This window comes from Panicum virgatum, chromosome 2K (genome assembly GCF_016808335.1).
Source record: "Panicum virgatum strain AP13 chromosome 2K, P.virgatum_v5, whole genome shotgun sequence".
Taxonomy (NCBI): domain Eukaryota; kingdom Viridiplantae; phylum Streptophyta; class Magnoliopsida; order Poales; family Poaceae; genus Panicum; species Panicum virgatum.
This window is the reverse complement of record NC_053137.1, coordinates 54,891,985-54,911,568: the sequence shown is the minus strand read 5'-3', so window position 1 is coordinate 54,911,568 and position 19,584 is coordinate 54,891,985. Positions and strand designations below refer to the sequence as shown.

Sequence of the window (19,584 nt, the reverse complement as noted above, 5' to 3'; positions counted from 1 at the left end):
AGAGACAGCTTCAGCCCGAAAATGAGAGGGCACAAAAGAGGAAATAAGAAGAGTTTGTGCAGCTTCAATAACATGGCGATGCTTACGCTCAGCTACACCATTTTGGGCATGAGCACCAGGACAAGATAGCTGAGGCAAAGTTCCTTCAGAAGAAAGAAACTGACGAAAAGCAATGGAAAGATACTCCCCACCTGAGTCAGAACGAAAAATACGAATAGAAGAAGAAAATTGAGTTTGAACCATCCGAGCAAAAGAAGTGCGGCGGCGGCATGGAGAAGCCGTGGCTCTATTACCATGTTAGAGAAAAATGAGCTGAACAGTCTACATTCCATTGACTAGGGTTATACATATACAATGTATGGGCCAAAAGGGCCAATTGGCCTACATGGGCCAGAAATAGAAAAGAGAGACTCTCTCTATATATTAACACACATAAGGGTCACTAATTTGCACCCCTAGTGTTGCATGAAGCAAGTATTTTGTTGCGGTTGGATTTTCGTTTCTCATGCCACCCATTTGGATAACATCAGCGTGTCCAATGCTAGCGCATGGACGTCGCCGTATCTGTATTGATCCCTGCCCGATATAGAATAGGATGACAATAATGACCTAAAGGGGCTGACGAAGGGGTGAAAATAAAAACTCAGATGGCTGAGAGGTGTGAAGAATCATGTATTCTGTGAAGTTATATGTTTTCTCAGAAACATAGTATAAATACAGATACTAACATATACACACCTACTCACCCTATGAGCATCTTCGAAATATTGTGATATCTTCAAAATATTGTGATATACAGTTATGCTTCTTTAGTATAGAGGATCACAATGTCATTCATTCAGCTGCACGCCTGCACATGAAATAAAACTCCATGCAAAGGTTAAAGAGACATACCAAAGAAACTATGATAAAAAGGCATGTTGTATGGATCAATAATATATAACTTTAAGCTCATCCCATATATTACAGAGGTAAAAATTAAAAATCCTGGTTATTTAAAGAATAAGCATGCTAATTAAAGACTGAAGATGACACAAACCTACATTTAAAGGGTGTGGCACTGTCTACAAGGCTCAACAACATTTAACTTAACTGTAGCAGGAACTTTTGTTTCAATGTATTTTTTGATAGCCAAGAGCGCCTTTGTGCTTCCATGATATTACCCTTGGGCATCGAAAAACATTTCTTATACTTGCTGTCAGAACACCTGAAAGCTCCCCGCAAAGTGGTGTCTAGCGTGACGCATTTGAGTGACAACGTGCTCTCAAGAATATAGCATGTTAGCTCAACCAAGCTCTTTGCAGAGCCAAAACCTGTGATCTCGAATCTCTGGAGGTTGTGATGACAGTGTCGTCGCATCTGCCTCAGATCTGAGGAACCTCCAGAAATCCAATCATGCTCCATGAGTTCCTGCGGTAGCTGAAAATGTAAAGCAGATCAAATTTAGTGGTTCACTGTAGCGACCAGGACCAGTATATTGTCAAATTGAATAATGACTGACATTGAGTCTGAAAGTCTCCAAGGAAGGAGAAGCATCAAAGAAAGAAGCCAGCAAAAAATAATCATATGCTGGAGATACACCACCAAGATGAATACACAAGTATTTGAGGTGGAGGAACTTGCTAGGTGCTGTTGGTGCATTGGTCATCTGCATATATATGCCACAATTTTATTAAAGTGCAAGCTGGCATGACATATGGTATATGCATATCATTAGTTTTAGATTATACCTCACAAAGCGAGCCCATGGTAAGAGTCTCAAGACTCGGGGCGATTGATGGAAGCTCTGAACGAGCATAACAGGCAGCATCGTTGCACCACATTTCTATGTTGTTCAGATGCAACAACTCTCCAAGGCGCAGCGACACTCCCAGAGAATATAGTGCCGGGAATTCTCCAAAGTAAATGGTGCGAAGATTTTGAGCCTTGTTCTCTATGTCTTGCAGCATGCCGCATCCATACACATGCAGATAGCTGAGGTGGTACAGGAAGCCAGGTATCTTCAAGCAAATTATCTCATAGCAATCAATAAGTTCCAACCGCTCCAACACTAGAGAACTAGAAAGAAAGCACCCTAGCTCGTCCTCCGTCATACAAACATGGCATAGGTGCAGCCTTGTTAGGCTTCCCAGGGGACCAAGATGTGCTGTGGATTGGAAGGCACAGCATTCAAGATCAAGATACTGAATTGAGTTTCCTCTTCCATTAGATAAAAGTGAGCATGGGAACTTGTATCTCAGCATGGATGAACACTTGTCATCTGGAAACCACTCTGGGTCGTCTGGAAACCACTCTGGGTCATCTGGAAACCACTCTGGGCATATAAGTGTCAGTTCTTCAATCTGTGGTGTAACAGTAATTTTAAGCCAACTATCTAGATGATTAATAATGTCGTTGCAATCATAGCATTTAACAAATTCAAGAATGAGTTTCTTGATGCCAACGCCGGAGTGATTTTTCAGAATGCTGTTAACTTTCTTGGTGAAATCAAAGTAGCCCAATGAATGCAGTGTTAAGGTGAGGTTGGGATATCGTCTCCAAGAACTTAGAAAGGGACGAGAAACACAGGCAGCACGGGCAGCATCTCGCAGTGGCATTAGGGAATGTATATGCTTCCAAATGTCCTGCATCCACCCATAAGAGAAGTATAAAATGCAGCTGACAGCTCTACTAAATATGTTGCATAGAGATATACAGCAGTTGGAGCAAAGAAAAACAATAATGATGCACTAGGAATGTATAGGGGATTACAGCATGAAAAGATCTGTTTTAGTTACAATCTTTTTTCTATTTGGGAAAAAAACATTTCATAATTTATTTAGTCAACATAACGTCCTTCAGCTAAGCAGTCATGGTGATTTGTATATTTATGTTGCAATATGATCATATCTCATCCATTAATATTAGCATTTTATGACATACCTCTGGAAGGTCTGGCCCCAGATGACTCATTTTGTCAGCTTGAGAATTATCACCTTATGGGCAAGGTGAGGCAAAAGATAAATCTGCAAAACTAACAAGAGAAAAACAACCGGAATCAGGACTGGCGGCGGAGCTGCTCCAGCTCGGGGAGGGCAGGGGCCGGCGGAGCTGCTCAGTCGGGACAAAAAAGCGGCGGCGGCGCAGCTCTGCTCGGGGGAGGGTAGCGCTCGTCGCAGATCCGCAGTCAGGGAGGAGGGGTGGGGCGATTCCGAGCGGACGTCTCGAAGGAAAGTTACTGCTGCCGTTCCCCTTGCCGGATGCCATCCACTATCCATCCAACGGCCGCTACACATGCTACCTTTCTCAGTACATAAAAGTCAGCCCAGCTCGTAATCTCAGGCCCAGATAAGGCCCAACTCGAGATAGGAAGGATGCAGAGGCGCTGTTCTGACAAGTTGAGCTTGAGATTGACATTGACAGAATAAACAATAAATAGGCACTATGCAGTTTAGAAACATAAACCAACACTACATTTTTAGATAAGCATATTTCACACTTCAATTTTTTTACAATGGTTGGAGGAAAATGGATGGCTCACGACGTTCGATCTGACGGTACAGAATTGATAAGCATCAAAAGGCAAAAAAAAGAGATGCACCTATATGCATCGGATGCATACTTAATGGTGGGACCATAGGCACCAGATGCCTATTAAATTGTTGGGTCCAAGTTTAAAAAAAATAACTCTGACAATTCTATTTTAGAGATTATTTTATTTGATCAAGGGTAAGACAGTAAATCGATATAAGTTGAAATGGTATAGTTGAAGGATGTGATTTAGTGGATTATAGTTTCTCGATGAATAAAATTTCGATTTGTTCTTTATCCGGCCAGCGGCGTGCCCGCTCCTCGATGCGCCCCGACAAGCGCCTGTGCCGAGTCATGCTCGTCCGTACTCTGCCTCTCCGGCACCGGAGTTCGAGGCCGCCCGTCCTGCGCCGAGCACGAAGCATGCATGAAACATTAAATGTAGTTGAAAAAAATAACTAATTACACAGTCTAACTGATTAGCACGAGATGAATTTTTTAAGCCTAATTAGTTTATGATTGGACATTATTTGTCAAGTAACAACGAAACGTGCTACAGTAACTTTTCACCCTATTTTTTGCGAACTAAACGCGGCCCTAGCAAAGGTGTGAAATCTAGAGAAGTTTTCCATGTACAAGATATAGAATTTGTTCACCCTGTCTATGCATAGGTGTAAAAGGCACAGCAGTCGTTTCTAGTTATTATCCAATGGCAGGAAACAAATGGATATTATCCTCATCAGTGAGTCATCAGGGAACTTGAGGGAAGAATGCTGAGGCTGCATAGTGGGACAAAGAGGAAGAAAATGTAATGCTTAAACAGCAATTGGAACAGTATGATAGAAAATGGTCAGAATATTAGGCCAAAATGAAATATATGGAAGAGGCATGGAAGAGACAGCTCTCTTCATTGCAGCTGTCTATTTTTATTTTTTGTTTGCTTGTAGTTTAAGGGAAACCACATTCTGAAAACACAACGTACACAAAGTTGGTCAGTCTGAAATAAAATAATGACTTTATCTGATTTTGTCATACAGTGTGATGAGGGAAGGATCAGTGCAAAGTATGAACATGGTGGGATCACATTTACTTAAAAAAAAACTCGGACCGGGCGGGGGAAAGACCGCCCCCGCGGCATTTCTATTAAGAAGAGGCCAGTTTGACCCCGGTCGAGAAACCCCCCGAACCCCGGCTCTTTCCAGTCTTGGGCCTGGCGGCACCGTCTCACCGGGTTGGACCACCGCCCCCTAGCGTCGGACCAGCCCCCAGGTGGCACCGCACGGCTAGGTCGGAGTACACGGCCCGAGTGTCGGACCAACCAGTCCAAGAACCTCGGGAGCACAGCGAGAGTGGTTTTTTGACCCCCCAGGCCGAGAAATCCGTCCCCGACAGGGCTCGAACCCTCGACCTGGGGGGTGCCATCCGGGAGCCTTAGCCGACTGGGCTAGCAACCGTTGGCATTTACTTACTACTTAGTTATCTTTGAACTGAATCTATACTTCTACTCTGTTTATATTGTGGCTTCTTTTCTTAAGTAATTATTAAAAAGACAATGTCACCTTTGTTAGGAAACTATAATATGTTTATTGAATCAACAGTAGACGTTAGTGAATCTGTTAGGAGAGCAGCATATTCTGTGCTGTCAACTAAATTTCCTGTGCAGCGCCGTAGGTGAGTAGTCATATAATTTCGCAGTAGATCAGACTAATGCTTATGTAACTATGTATGAAATTCACATTTTTACTGTGTCAGTGAATTTATGGTAAACTAATTTTGCAAGAACCTTGAAGGTCTTCGACTCTATAACTTTTGTGTTCAATAAAAATTCAAAATCTTATACGGCAGTCAAATGAATCAATAAAAGGTTATCTGCTCATGCTATACTCGTGTGGCAGTCAGTACTCAGCAGAGTGCTCTTTGCGAGTGCTCGTTACTGAGAAGAAGCTCTTGTGTGCAGACGTCAGGTACAAAGGCAATGTTCTCATGATTAGTCCATTTACATCAGAGCACTTGATGAGCAGCTGTCCTAGCAAGGCGATGATCCTGGAGTAGAGAGCGGTATAGATGTTATGACTGTAATGAACATGATCCCATTTAGGTCATTTCAAGTGATTTTGGTGATCGAATGACAACGTAATAAATGGGACTAATAAGTTTGTCAAATGAATCTATCTAGGTCCCAAGAATGAAGTAAAAAGTTCTAGTAAAGCAAAACACGAAGAAAGAACTCAAAGAAATGCTGAATTGAACGAGTTCTACAGAAAACAGTAGCACCGGTTTAACCGATGACACTACACCGGTTAAACCGGTCGGCTTCAGATACACCGATGGCTCAGCGTCAGTGCTTTGTGCAATATGTTTTGGAGACCAAGTGAAGAAACACTGTCACACCGGTTGAACTAACGGGTCACTTGGAGGCTTCGGTGCATGCACCGTACTATTACCCAAAGACGATGTCAAGCAGCGTGAAGTCGGGCCTTCAGCACCGGTTAAATCGACGGTGCATACAAGGGTATCAATGCATTCACTGAACCATTACTCAGAGAGCGTGTCAAGAGGTCAAGAGCCCAGTCTTCAGCACTGGTTGAACTGATGGGGCGTCGGTGTAATGCACCGGTTTAACCGATGACAGCTGAGTCAGAAGCAGAGCGTGTCAGAGGAATCAACGGCTAATTTCATCCTGTGAGTGATCGGATAAACCGATAGTGATCACCGGTTGCAACGATACCTACGCAGAAAAGTGAATAACGGCTAGTAACGTCTCCTTTGAGTTGGAGGGTTATATATACGCCTCACCCCGAGTCATTTCAGTTTGCTGGAGTTGAACCGGATATCTTGCCCCCCTAAACTAACCCCCCCCCGGCGGCCACCCTTGCTCCAGTCGTGTGGCAGAACCGCCTAAATTATCCCGGCTCAAGTGCGCAGATCATCACCATAAAGGCAACATTAGCTCAAACACACTTCAAATGGAACAATTTTTGGTCTGTCGGGTAACGTCCCGATACAACCACCGATTCTTGGATCGAACAAGCATACCCCGCACGAATGCGAGTTCAGAGATATTACAACCACAATTTTACAACACAGGCATAGTAATGATTACAAACCAGTTAAAAACATTATTACAAAGCCAACTTAAGTAAAACAGTTGTACAAGCCATAAGTATAAAGCTTCAGGGTTTAAACAGCGGAAGATAAAACACGACGTCTACAACACGTCGCAAAAAGGATACCAGGCTAGCCCAAGCATGGTATCACTCGTCATAGTCATTGCCGGCCGAAGACGTATCCCACTCTACGGACCAGCCAGGAGGCAACGAGCAAGGATAGGTCAAGCTAGCGATCTGATCCTCAAAACTCATACCTGAAAAAGGGTTTCAACAGCAAGGCTGAGTATTCTAATACTCAGCAAGACTTAACCGCCAACGGTATAAGTAGCCCACCTTAGCTAGACTATGCAAGGCTTTGTAAGGCTCTGATTTTCCTTTGCTGAAAAGCAATAAAGAGTAGGTCCTTACTTTCAAGTTTTAGCTTTCAAGATTCTAGTAGATTAACCACTCTATGTAAGCAACTACTATTCAATCATGGTGGAACTTCTAAGCAAACATCAAGATTGATCATAATATTGTTGCTCTTATTACTCTGTGTGGCAGATCAATCAAGCAGTCTCATTTCATCGTGAGAGGCAGACGATTCTGAATCGAAATTCAACCTTGCAAGGATAACCTAGCACACACGTCTGGAACACCGTCGGGTCATTCCCAAACAACCGTTGACCTTTCTTTCCGGCTTGTGGATAGGGTCACTCTCCCCGACTACAGGGCTCCAAGGCCGAACCTTGTCCCTCGAAGTCGTAGTGTTGCGCAACATAAAATAAAACCTATCCCTACTGAGAGAGTGAAAGGTATATCCACTCCCCGGTCCAATCAGCTACTAGGCTTGCCGCGTACCATATTTACGGTATGTGGCTAGTACTTTCAAAAACTTAACCGGCACTACCACACACCGCGACCTTAGCAAGTTTATCAACACAGACGGGGTATCACATAAGGTCATGATATCGAACACAACCCCGTCCGTCGTCCTTATATTGATAACAGAAAGTAAACAATCAATTCCTATAAAGCTCGCGAGTGACAGGCAATCACTCGACTTTTACCGGTCCTATAAGCTTAGCAAGTAGTCGAACTCAGGTCTAGTGTTCAGTACATAGGTTCCTAGGATCATGCATCTAGGGTTTCAATTCAAATCCTATGAACTGTAATTGCACAAGTAAGTAATACAGTAAATGATATTAATTTGAAATATAGGTTATGCCCGGGGCTTGCCTTCTCGATAATTGCTAACTATTTCAGCTCTAGGCTCTTCCGAACTTTGGTCCGGGGCTTCAGTTAGTTCGACAGTGTTTACTTGAGCTTCGGGATCACCTCCGTCAGATTCCGGGATCAGCTCGTACGTCCCGTCCGATAAGGCAGTCGTGTCTATATGCAATGCAAGAACAACATTAAAAACATACATGGGCAATCGTTTATAGAGTAGTTAAATAACAAATCTAACTACACAAGGCATCATGATCAACAGCACAAAAGAAGTTAACTAACTTCACAAAATGAGTGGTGGTGATTTCCTATAAGATTAAGTCATGGTTTGTAAATAAATCAACAACTCAGATTACAAATAGTAATCAAATCTACCAAAATTACACTAAACAGAACATGAACAAAGTAATCTACCCTATAAAAATCATGCCAAGACATATAACCATTTAATCACAATAAATCATTTATGCAGGCAACACCTAGTACAAGATTGAATTATACAGATCAAACTAGAGCCAAGCAGAAGCTCAAAATTTAACAGGATATATAAACAGGGATGATTTATATACTATGAATTTTTCATGATTTTATATATACGGAATTAATTCTGAGAAAATAAACAAAACAGACATCAGTTTAGAAAGATTCAATTTTAGCTCCTGTTTTAGTCATGAACTAAGGCTCAAACTTCCTGGACAAGCTAATCTACTCCAGAAGAACATGCATAAATAAATTCATGAATTACTAAGAACAGAAACTATTTATCATAATTAAAGTCTACTAAACAAGTATTAAATCAAATAAATAGCTATAACAAAGAACTGATCATGAAATTTTTATAGCAAGACTAGTGTAACATGATTCAACTACCACAAAAATTTCAGAGCAATACAAGCTTTCAAGCATCAGATAAGAAAAAGATTAAAGAACAAGTATTTATATACCTAGTAACACAAATCAAAATCTACAGCAAAAACTTGCAACTAAAGCCTAGCATATTATGGTTCTTCTGCATAGAGCACTTCAAGAGGATTCCAAAACATTAAGATTTGCTAATTTACGAATTTTCTATGAATTGATATTGAATTTCAAATATCACAGCAAACTATTACAAACAAGTCCCTGCGGACACTATTCCTATGAGTCACTGACTACGCAGATAACCCCCTGGGGTTTTTCAAATTCAAAACCGAGGTCCTCGGGTCGGGTCAGAGGGGGAGCGCGGGTTTGACCGACGGTTTCCCGGCGAGGGGCTCACCGGCGGCGAGGGTGGAGGGGTGCGTGAGCTTCACGGGTCCACGGCGCACCTCTGGGTGCTTGGAATCGAGTCTAGAGTGGTCGGAGATGGGGTGTCGACGGCGAGCGGCGGCTTGCGGGCTCGGAGCACGGCGGCGGGGTGGCTCCGGTGAGGTTCGGGCGAGGGGAAGCGGTCTAGGAGCTGCGCGAGGTCGAGGCGGTGCTAAAGGTGGGGGCTGTAGGGGTGGAGCGGGTCTGGGTTGGCGGCTCGGCGGCGGGGTGAGCTCGCCGGCGTTCAAGCGGGGCGGCGGCGGTGTTCTGCGGTGTGGGAGCGAGGAGAAAGAAAAAGAGCGGTAGGAATTGGTTTCTGGGGTATTTGTAGGGCTCGGGCGCTCGCTAGACGAGGACGGCGGCCACTGCAGCGGGCTCTCCACCGCGACGGTGAGGTGGCGGCGGCGCGGGCGCTTCTGGACTCGGCGGTGCGCGTGGCACGGCCGGGGAGCTCCAGCGCGAGGCAACAGGAGGGGGAGGAGCTCCGGGGCGACGCGTGGGTGACAGCGCACGGCGAATTAACGGCCGGGAAGGCCGGGAAGGCGCTCCACGGCGGCGGCGGGCGGCGCTGTCGGCGGCGAGAGAGAAAACAGAGCAGGGGGTTGGAGGTGGAAGAAAAGGGTCATTTTGCAATTACCAAAAGTTCCAGGGACTAAATTGTAAACCAGCGATAACTTTTAAACCAAAACTCAAATGGAAAAGTGCCCAACATGAAAGTTGTTCAACTTTTTAAGATCTACAACTTTGATGTTGTGCAAAAATTTATTTGACCAAATATTCAAGAGCTAAAATTAAAATCATTGAAGGGATTTTGAATTCCAGGAAATTTGTCTTTTCCAAAGCAATTTCACTTCAAATGTAGACCTTCAAGCAAAATTGGATGCCATGCAATAAATGCACTGAAATTTTGCACAAACACCCTCCATAAAAGCTATAAACAGAAATAACTAAAGAAAGGACCTTGCATAAAATCATAAATACACATATAACCTTTCATAATTACAAAAAGATCCTTTTTAAGCATTTCAAGCACATGATGCATAGCAAACATACACAATTACTGTGCAGACACCTATTTAATTACTGTGCAAACACCCGGGGTGTTACAAGTCGGAGCAGCCTCCTCTCGACTCACCGCCGCCTCTTCCTGAGCCGCCGCCGCACCTCAATTCGCCTCTTCCTGAGCAGTCGCCCCCGCCACCGCTATCGTGCCTCAATCTACAGTGGGACAAGGGCGTTCTTCGGCCTAAAGGAACCAGCGGCGGCTGTAAGGATCACCGGGGTGTCCGACCCTAGAGGGGAGGGGGTGAATAGGGTCGCTAATCGCTTTTTAACCTAGGGCTCAAACTACTTGCATAAGATAAACCTAACACATCCTATACATGCTAGTTATGACTAAGGTTTATCTTTACTATTCTCTACTTACCCCAAAATACTTGCAACCTATAGCCAAACCTAAACAAACTATCTAGAAAAGTAAAGGTATGCAAGATAAAGTAAGTGCGGAAACGTAATATGGTAAGTAAAGAGGTAAGTGCAAGAGGGATGCAAACTCCCGAGTAGACACGGTCATGTAACGTGGTTCGGCACAAACGCCTACGTCCACGGGACACCGAGGCTCTTCCGATCACGTCTTACACTACGCCACCAAGGCGATGCCGGCAAGCAAAGGCAAGTGCCCACAAGACACTAAGTCTCGTGCACCGCCACCGCCTCTCTCGGTCACCCGGCCGAAATCCACTACGGAGCTTCTCCACCAAGGAGGGGGCCTCCTCTTCCCCCGCACAAAGTGTCGTTGCCACTCCACACCAAGACGGAGGGTCACACGATGGATCACAAGTTGCTTGCCGCAGCAAGGCTTCTCTCAAGGGAGCTCTCGCAAGAACTAATCCCTATTACAAGCACTAAGCACTCTCACAAGTGTGCTTAAGCCTATATGATGTACAATGAAGCTCTAGGATGGTTGGAGATGATTTTTTACTCTTGTATGCTTGTATGGTCTCCAGCACTGTCAAATGAGCCGTGGGGTGGCATATATATAGCCCACACACCCAAAATAGCCGTTGGAAAAAGGCTGACAAAAAGCTCTATCATCGGTTAAACCGATGCTCCCATTTTTGTCATCACCGGTTTAACTGGTGAGTGCATTTTCCAACTAGCTGTTATACTTCAACGGCTACCTCAATCGACCGACGTAATCAACCGATGCAGCGTCGGTTTAACCGGTGAGTGTAGTTGCTGAAAAACTAACTCTCTGTACAACTGCACCGACGTTCATCAAGAACCAATCGTCGGTTTAACCGGTGTATAGAATTTCCTCTGTCTTCATCGGTCAATGCACCGACGTATGCAATTTCTTTAGCGTCGGTTTAACCGGCGAGTGTATCTTCAGTTTCCAGCTCCTGTACAATTACACCGGCGTGTGTCTTTTCCTTATCATCGGTTCAACCGGTGTATTGAATTTCTTCACGGTCTCTTCGATCTTCGACTCTTTGGACCGAAGAGCTTTCAGGGCGCTGCCCTGAGACCCGCGAGGGGCGGCTCCCCCTCGACCCCCGTCCGCTAACCGAGTAGCGGAACCCCCGTAGGGGCGGCCCTTCGGACCTAGCTACGCCTATCTTCTCTTTGTCATCACTTGAACCTAAAAGCCTGAGAATGGTTATCTTAACAATCATATTAGTCCAAGTGTTGTGTTGTCTATATCAATCACCAAAATATTATATTGAAATATGGCATGAGATGCCATTTTCGCTACAGCGGCGAGACAGGGGCGTACAGTGGCTGGAAGGAACTGGCGGCGGCAGTGGTGAGAACGAGCGGCAGGTAGAAACTGGCGGCGGTGGCGGAGAGCTCGCTCGGCGGAGGAAGGCCGAGGGCGGCGGTGGGCGGAGGGAGGCTGAGGGAGGAGGCAGAACCCGAGGAGAGATGGAGAGAGAGGCTGACATGTGGGACTCACATGCTGACATCAGCGAAAACCACTGTAAAAACTAGCCAGGGGTGATTGGGGCAAGATTTCTGGTTTTGTAGTTCAGGAGATATTTTAGACTCCTTGGGTCTGTTTGGATACATAGGGATAATGGTTATCCCTCATTTTTTAGTCCAAAATTATCCCTCATGCATCCAAACATGTGGGATAATTTTGGATTAAAGTGGATTATCCCTCTCAAAATCCTTAATCCCTCCAAGGGGTGATAATGGGGCTAATTTTGTATGGTCCCCATAATAAAGGTGAGTATGCACACACACCTAGACATGAGAATGGGACAGAGAGTGTGTGCATTAGCCCATTGATCCAAACAGCCCACCTTAATTTAATCTTTAGCCTACCAATTTAAGACTAAACATTAGCCCTCAAAATTAGCCATGGGCTAATGTTCCAAACAGAGCCCCTGACAAGTTCAGATGGAATGGACTTGTTCCATTTTTGATAGAGCTAACTGAATACACTCGGTTAGAAAGGGAAAACACAATGTTATCACTGATCCGTGCGAAAATTGTGGCTGATAAACTATAGTGACGGCGGAGGTGGGGCGGAGAAGACTTCTATGCGTGTTCTTCACTGTCTATCAAAGTAAAAAGTCTAAATTACACTCATCAACTATAGCTAAAGTCTAGATAACTCTCTAAACTATTATTTGGTTCATTTTACTCCCTAAACTATACCATTTAGCTCAAATTACCTTCTAATATAATTCATTTTTTTCATTTATCCATGCATAGGTGGAGTTTTAAGTTGAAATTTTATAGCATAATAGTACACTCCATAATGTATGTTATAAAAATAAATCATAATTTTTTTATCATTATTTTGATAGGTTAGGATATTTAATAATAAATTAAATATTGGAGTTCAAAATTATATGAAAACTAATAGAGAAAATTATAAAACTTATTTTAAATATGCATTGTGATGTCCAATAATATCCTGCAAATTTTGAAATTAAAATTCAGCTTGTGTATGGAGAAACAAAAAAGATAAATTGTATTATGGGGTAAAATAAACTAAATGGTATAATTTAGGGGGTAAATTGAATCAGATTCTAGTTTAGAGGATTATCCACACTTTAGCTAGACTTGAGGAGAGTAAATTGAACCTTTTCCAATTCAAAATATAGGTGTTTGGTTGCAACATTTAATATTTACGTCAAACTACCATCCTTGATTAATTTTCAAAAAAATTTCTACGGTATCTATCACATCAAATGTTCGTACACATGCATAGATCATTAAATTAGTTGAAAAAATATCTAATTACATAGTCTAACTGATTAGCATGAGATGAATTTTTTAAGACAAATTAGTCCATGATTAGACATTATTTGTCAAGTAACAACGAAATGTGCTACAGTACCAAAACCAATACTTTTCACCAACTAAACAGGGGTGTTCCGTGTAGAAATGTAGATGTACGGATATCCTTAATCTGCCAGCTGACAGATCTGGTAGTGTTGCGGCATTTTCCAACGTCCCCCCCCCCCCCCCCCCCCCCAAATTATTAGTCATTCTAATTCACAAGAAAATGAATGGGTTCATATCGCAAGGCATTCGCGGCAAGAACTTGTGATCCAGCGGTTACTGGTCGCACAATGGTTAGTCAGGCCGGATTTTTTTTAAAGAAAAAGTTTCTCCGCTGTATTTCAACGAAATAAAGCACAAAGTTCACAGGTTCGAGCTCTGAGTTTAAAGTGTATTCTAAGCGCGCCCGCTAAACAACTCCTACACAGGTAAAACATTCGGCCCGTGTTCAGTTCCAAAATTCAAAATTCCAAAAAAAAATTCGGCGCCTGCATAGAGACTTAAATCTAGACGAAATAAAAAACGCATTGCGACTGCTGTCTGTAAATGGCGAGACGAATCTAATGAACCTAATTAGGCTGTAATCAGACGCTAAATTGCTACAGTAATGCTACAGTAAACAACCTCTAGTGACGGATTAATTAGGCTCATTAGATTCGTCTCGCGATTTACAGATGAGTTCTGTAATTATTTTTGTGATTAATCTATGTTTAGTACTTCAAATGTAGAAAGATGTCTTTTCAAAAATTTTACAACGCGCAACCAAACAGGACCTCAAAGCGGGCGCAACCAAACAGGACCTCAAAGCGGATGAAACAGCTTCCTCTCCACCATCAGAAGTGTGGCTGGAGACCTGACTGGACGCTTCTAACTCTGATGACTACGGAGCCAACATTGACTGTGTAGAAGTCACTCTCTCCAGAGATCTTTCGGTTAACCGTAGTGGTAGCTAGCTTTTGGTCTTCAAGCTTCTGATCACCCGGTTCAGACTCTCCACGTTGTTCTCCTTGCACAGCGGTAGCCAAGACTTCAACGTCCGCGCCAACTTGTTCAGTAGTACCTTCTCATTCCTCCAGCTCTTCCCCTGAAAACACATACCATTGTGTAAGTTCCAAATGCACCAAAGTAACGCAGCACCACTCATATTAAGTACACTGTTTTTATTGTTATTTATCCTCCAACGAGCAACAGATTCAAAATCTTCACCAATCTGAATATTGTAGATATCAGACAAGTGTTTCCACATTAAGGTAGCCACACAACAGCTAAAGGACAGATGCTGAACCGACTCATCTTCGGCACAGAACAAACAAGAAATGTCCTCCAAGGTTCTTCTTTTAGCCAAGTTAGTTCTAGTGAGGGTCTTGTTATTACTCAAGAGCCAAAGAAAAACGTGAATCCTAGGTGGAATATGTAAATTCCAAACTACAGGAGTGTATACAGGCTGAATGCCTCTAAAGCTGATGGTTTTATACATGGTATGAACAGTAAACTTATTACTAGAATCGAAAGCCCAGATAATGGCATCACAATCCTCAGTATAGGAAATGGATTCCGCGATACTAACTAAATTCAACCACTCTTGCATTTGGTTTTCATTGACCCCTCTCCTGAAAGAGTTTTAGGTCGATGTACAGATCCCAGAATTGTGTGGCTAGGCTACAATTGACAAACCACCAATCTTCCCAAAACCTTATAGTCTTGCCATCACCTATTTTCCATCTAATCCCCACCTGTGCAGCTTTTGTAAGCCCACAAGACCCCTTTCCAAAAAGCAGAAGAGGAGATTTCTGGGTTGCAGAATAATTAGGATTACTATTATATTTGAAGTCAATTATATTTTCCCAGATCACTTCATCACTAATGTGGTATCTGTTGATCCAGGAGGCTAGCAGACATAGGTTCATAATACCAATATCAGGAATCCCCCAGTCTCCATGTTTTTTAGTTTGTGCTAGGCTATACCAGTTGGATAAGTGGTATTTATGTTTACCTTCAGTATCATGCCATAGGAAATTGGCCATTGAGAATTAAGATTCTCAATGGCCCATTTAGGGAATTTAATCACCAAAATAAGGTAGGTAGGGATACTAGTTAGACAAGAATTGAGCAAGGTAAGTTTGCCAGCACTCGAGAGCAATATGTCTTTCCACCCTGCAATCCTCTTAGTCAGGCCGGATGATGGAAAGGTTAGATATCAGCGTCGCCCTGTCCCGAGGGTGTGTTTAGATCTGTAAAATAGTGGTAAAAAGAGTCACATCGGACACTGTAGCAATTTTCATTTGTTCGTGGTAATTGTTGTCCTACCATGACCTAACTAGACTCAAAAGATTCGTCTCGTCGTGTACATCAAAACTATGCAATTAATTTTTTATTTATCTATATTTAATGCTCCATACATGAGGTAAAAGATTTGATGTGATAGGTGAAAGTGAAATTTGGAGAGAAATTTTGGAAGTGAACACAGCATGAATCTGACTCGATGTCACACGATTCTGTCCTGAGACCATCTGCTCCGACCAGAGAGGCTAGATCCGTTACGAGTACCATTAAAGTTCAGACTGATATCCCAACGGTCGCGCACTCGTGCTCGGAGTCGGAGCAACGTATCCCGAGCATGCGCAGCTGCAGAATGGCACATGCCGTCAGCCCGTCACTCCCTCTGAGCGATGGCCTATTGGCCTGTCTTTTCTCCAGTTCAGTTGCGACGTCTTGCCTTTAGCCGTTGACGCTGCGTCAAATTCGGATCGCCGCCGGCCAGTAGCCCAGTGTAGTTCAAAAAAAATAATTCTACATTACCATTGAATGTACGGACACATACATAAAGTATTAAATGCAGTTGAAAAAATAACTAATGACACAATCTAACCAATTAGCATGAGATAAATCTTTTAAATCTAATTAATCTATATTTTAAATATAATTAATCCATAATTAGACATTAATTACCAAATAACAACGAAAGTGCTACAATATCAAAACCCAAAAAAAAATCGCAGTTCTGAGTTCTGACCGGATTACAATCCCAGTGTCGAATTGCACCAGTAACATTTTACCCAGAAAGGCCAAAACTGCAGAATTTCTTCCGTTCTGGCCTCCTGGACAGAATGTGTAGACGAAACATGGTACTAGCACATTCCAAATTCCAGATGCAGACTCCAACTTCAACAAATCAGATCAGAATGTGTCATGGTCATCTCAGGTCATTCCAACTGCCAGTTACCGGAAACAATTCAGACCAGATAACAGACAGCCAATACAGACTGGTGCCTGCAAAACATTCAGATGCACAACCAAATCTTCACGATCCGTCGATCTCACATCACGGCAAAGAGCAGCCCAGAGGCCATAATCGCCATCATCGAACAGTAGACAACAAGCAGAGATGCGAACAAGAAAAACAGAATTCAGTTCAGCAAATTAACTCGTCTATTGAGATCTTAGATTTAAAACAGGAACGGATGCTCGGGGTAAGTACAGACTGCAGGTTGACATTCCAACGACGGTCAAGTGACGAAGAAGCGAACACACTAACACTAAACTGCCTCACTTCAGGGACGACACTTGCAACTACCAACTCGAGAGGGGACAGCTACTACTGCTACATCTAGAGAGACAGACAGCATCCAAAGGCTAAGGGGCAGCAATGCCCGGTTAGGCCGACGACGAAGACTTCCCTACTACTGACTGCGACGACTGAGAGCTGGATGCATCACTCGTCACCCTGCAAAACAAGTTTCAGACGACAGATCTATGAGGTTGTGACCCAGAGAGTGAAAACAGCAGGCGGTGGAATGCACACAAGAGCAAGGAGGCGGCTCTATTCTTTCTCACCTCCTCATCCTCATCGTTCACCTCGGACTTGGACTTGTCAGAGTCACCAGAAGCTGTAGGGCCTCCAGCCTGCAAAGCAGATGCCATGGACACACATCACTTCCATGTACGATAAAAGACCAATGTGCCGGCAATGTCAGGCGATGAGAGTGGAGAGCGGAGTGTACCGTCTTGTTATTGTAGGCGTCCATCTTCTTGTTGTACTCAGCCTTGAGCTTCTCGGCCTTGGACACGAAGGGAGATTTTTCCTGCATGTCAGAGGACAGAAAAGTGTTCCATCTTAGTTCTAATTGCAAACGTAAATAGCCATATCCAATATATACTGCAGCAGTCACATAGCAACGTCAGAGGACAGAAAAGTGTTCCATCTTAGTTCTAATTGCAAACGTAAATAGCCATATCCAATATATACTGCAGCAGGGGCATCGCAGTAACTGAATGTACAAGTTCGTCAATATAACACTCTTATGAACGAACACATTTCGACACCAAATTGAACATGCAATGTCTAATTCATTCTCTCGTGAACCGAGCAGTAATCCATCAAAGCAGAATAGAACTAAGCTCCATAGATCTAAGATTAAGACTGGAACAAGCATCTGCATCTTAACGACCAGTTAAAACTACTAGTAATAAAGTCATGAGTGAAATTTAAACTGGCAACCATCTATTGGAGCATAACCCTCAAAACTTGAACTCGACTAACACACGAGTTTGACAGACATTGCAGCAGATAACCACATATATACGCGCAACGCAAGGGCCCCAAACCCGGATGAAATTTGAACAGGCATTCAAACGACCCCAAAAAAACAACGAAACAATCTAGACAGTTTGAACTTCTGAGAGGGAAGGCAGCAAACTCACAGCATCGGACAGGGACTTCCACTTGTCCCCACCAGCCTTGCCAATCTGCCATTCACAAAGCCACAAGCATCAGAAACGATAACTTCACAACCAAGCCGCGAAAATTTTCGAACCGAACGACGAATTCGCGGAGGAAACAACGCTTACCACGGAGACTTGCTTGACATTGGGGTGCTTCTCCTTGTAGTCCTTCCTGAACTCCTCCCTGCAGAAACCATCACAGCAATCGATCAGAACGAAACCAAAACAACGCGAGAAAAAAAAAATCGCAAGAGCCCCATCAATCTAGCACTCACATGAAGACGAAGAAGGCGCTCGGAGGCCTCTTGGGCTTGTTGGGGTCCTTCTCGGCCTTGGACTTCCTCACGGAGAGCCTGCACCACCACCAACCAACAACAGCAAACGAAACCCAGTCAGAACCCCAAGCAAAACGAATCGAAACCACCAGAAAAACATCCCGGAAATGGAGGGAAGGAGGCGGCCGGATCGAACCGTACCTGGAGTCGGCTCCGCTGGACCTCGCCCTCGACTTCATCTCCGAACCTGCCACACCAAATCCAACGAAACCAAAAAAAAATCTCAGCACCAACCCACACCCAACAGCCTCGAATTCGCAACGATTTGATCTAGATTTCGAACTCGCAGTACCTCCGGGTCGGATCGGGAAGTGGGTTTGGATGTGTGCTCGGGCGCCGCGTGACGAGCGCCTGTGTGCGTGGTGGGCGTGATGCGAAGTGGAGGGGAAAGTGGGGGCAGAAGGGGGCGGCCTTTAAAGGCGGGGGGCGGTGAGCGTTTGCGCGGGACATGAAATGTTTTCGCCACGTCACCGATCCGGGGGCTCGCCTCCTATTGGCCGCGCGGCGCGCCGCTGGCTGCTGCCTCCCCGCTACGAGTACGTGATCCCCGGCTAGCCTGCGGGCGCTGCTTCGATGGATTCTGAATAGTTAGGGGTCCCGGGGCCCGCCCGTCAGTGACTACGTGGGTGTGGTTCTGGTTATTTTCCGCTGAAGGCGGGAGTTTTCACGGTGTGCTTCTTCCGCCCGCCCTGTGCTTCTTGGAGGGTCAGTTCGGGCATTCCGTAACCTCGCGAGAGTGGTCGAAGGTTGCGGGCCCACGTGTCATCCGTGGTGGGGAAGATGCATTTAATGCATGGTAGTTGTTTTCCTTCACTCTGTTCAGCAGCTCTAACGCTATCTCCAACCATTTCCCCGTCCAACTCCCCACAAACATATTATTTACTATATTTTACTACCTTCCTTCAAAAAATTTCTCCCCCTATAACTCCTTCTCTCCAACCATTCCCCCTATATACTATCACTCATTAACTAACTATTTATTTAACGTTTTTGAATTTAAAAAAATCATACAGTATTTGTACTGTCATAATACACATTATCATCATGTTGCGGGGCTCAAACGGAATTAATATCGTGAAGAAATAGTGTGATTAGAGATATAGGGGGAGTTAGAA

At 44.0% G+C, this 19,584-nt stretch overlaps 1 protein-coding gene and 1 pseudogene across 2 annotated transcripts; both read right to left on the bottom strand.

Moving 5' to 3' along the window:
* Nucleotides 1-903: 903 nt before the first annotated feature.
* LOC120686282 lies at nt 904-3,238 on the bottom strand (annotated as a pseudogene).
* Nucleotides 3,239-16,818: 13,580 nt separating this feature from the next.
* Nucleotides 16,819-18,907, bottom strand: LOC120686231 (HMG1/2-like protein). 2 transcript variants are annotated; one of them, XM_039968420.1, is made up of 8 exons: nt 18,762-18,907; nt 18,611-18,656; nt 18,410-18,487; nt 18,261-18,318; nt 18,114-18,158; nt 17,414-17,494; nt 17,250-17,315; nt 16,819-17,136 (listed from the first exon to the last, which is right to left on the bottom strand). In XM_039968420.1, the coding sequence occupies exons 2-8, from the start codon at nt 18,646-18,648 to the stop codon at nt 17,125-17,127; spliced, it is 378 nt and encodes a 125-aa protein (XP_039824354.1). In that variant the 5' UTR covers nt 18,649-18,656; nt 18,762-18,907; the 3' UTR covers nt 16,819-17,124. The 2 variants fall into 2 exon arrangements, with proteins under 2 accessions (XP_039824354.1, XP_039824349.1); XM_039968415.1 differs by having other exon boundaries at nt 17,247-17,315; nt 18,762-18,906.
* Between the last annotated feature and the right edge of the window lie 677 nt (nt 18,908-19,584).

Excerpts from the sequence above, each read along its gene's own strand:
- LOC120686231 (XM_039968415.1), bottom strand. The coding sequence starts at position 18,648 with ATGAAGTCGAGGGCGAGGTCCAGCGGAGCCGACTCCAG. Across the intron at positions 18,159-18,260 it reads ATGTCAAGCAAGTCTCCGTG|ATTGGCAAGGCTGGTGGGGA; the intron begins GTAAGCGTTGTT and ends TGTGAATGGCAG. Across the intron at positions 17,316-17,413 it reads ACGCCTACAATAACAAGACG|GCTGGAGGCCCTACAGCTTC; the intron begins GTACACTCCGCT and ends TCTGCTTTGCAG.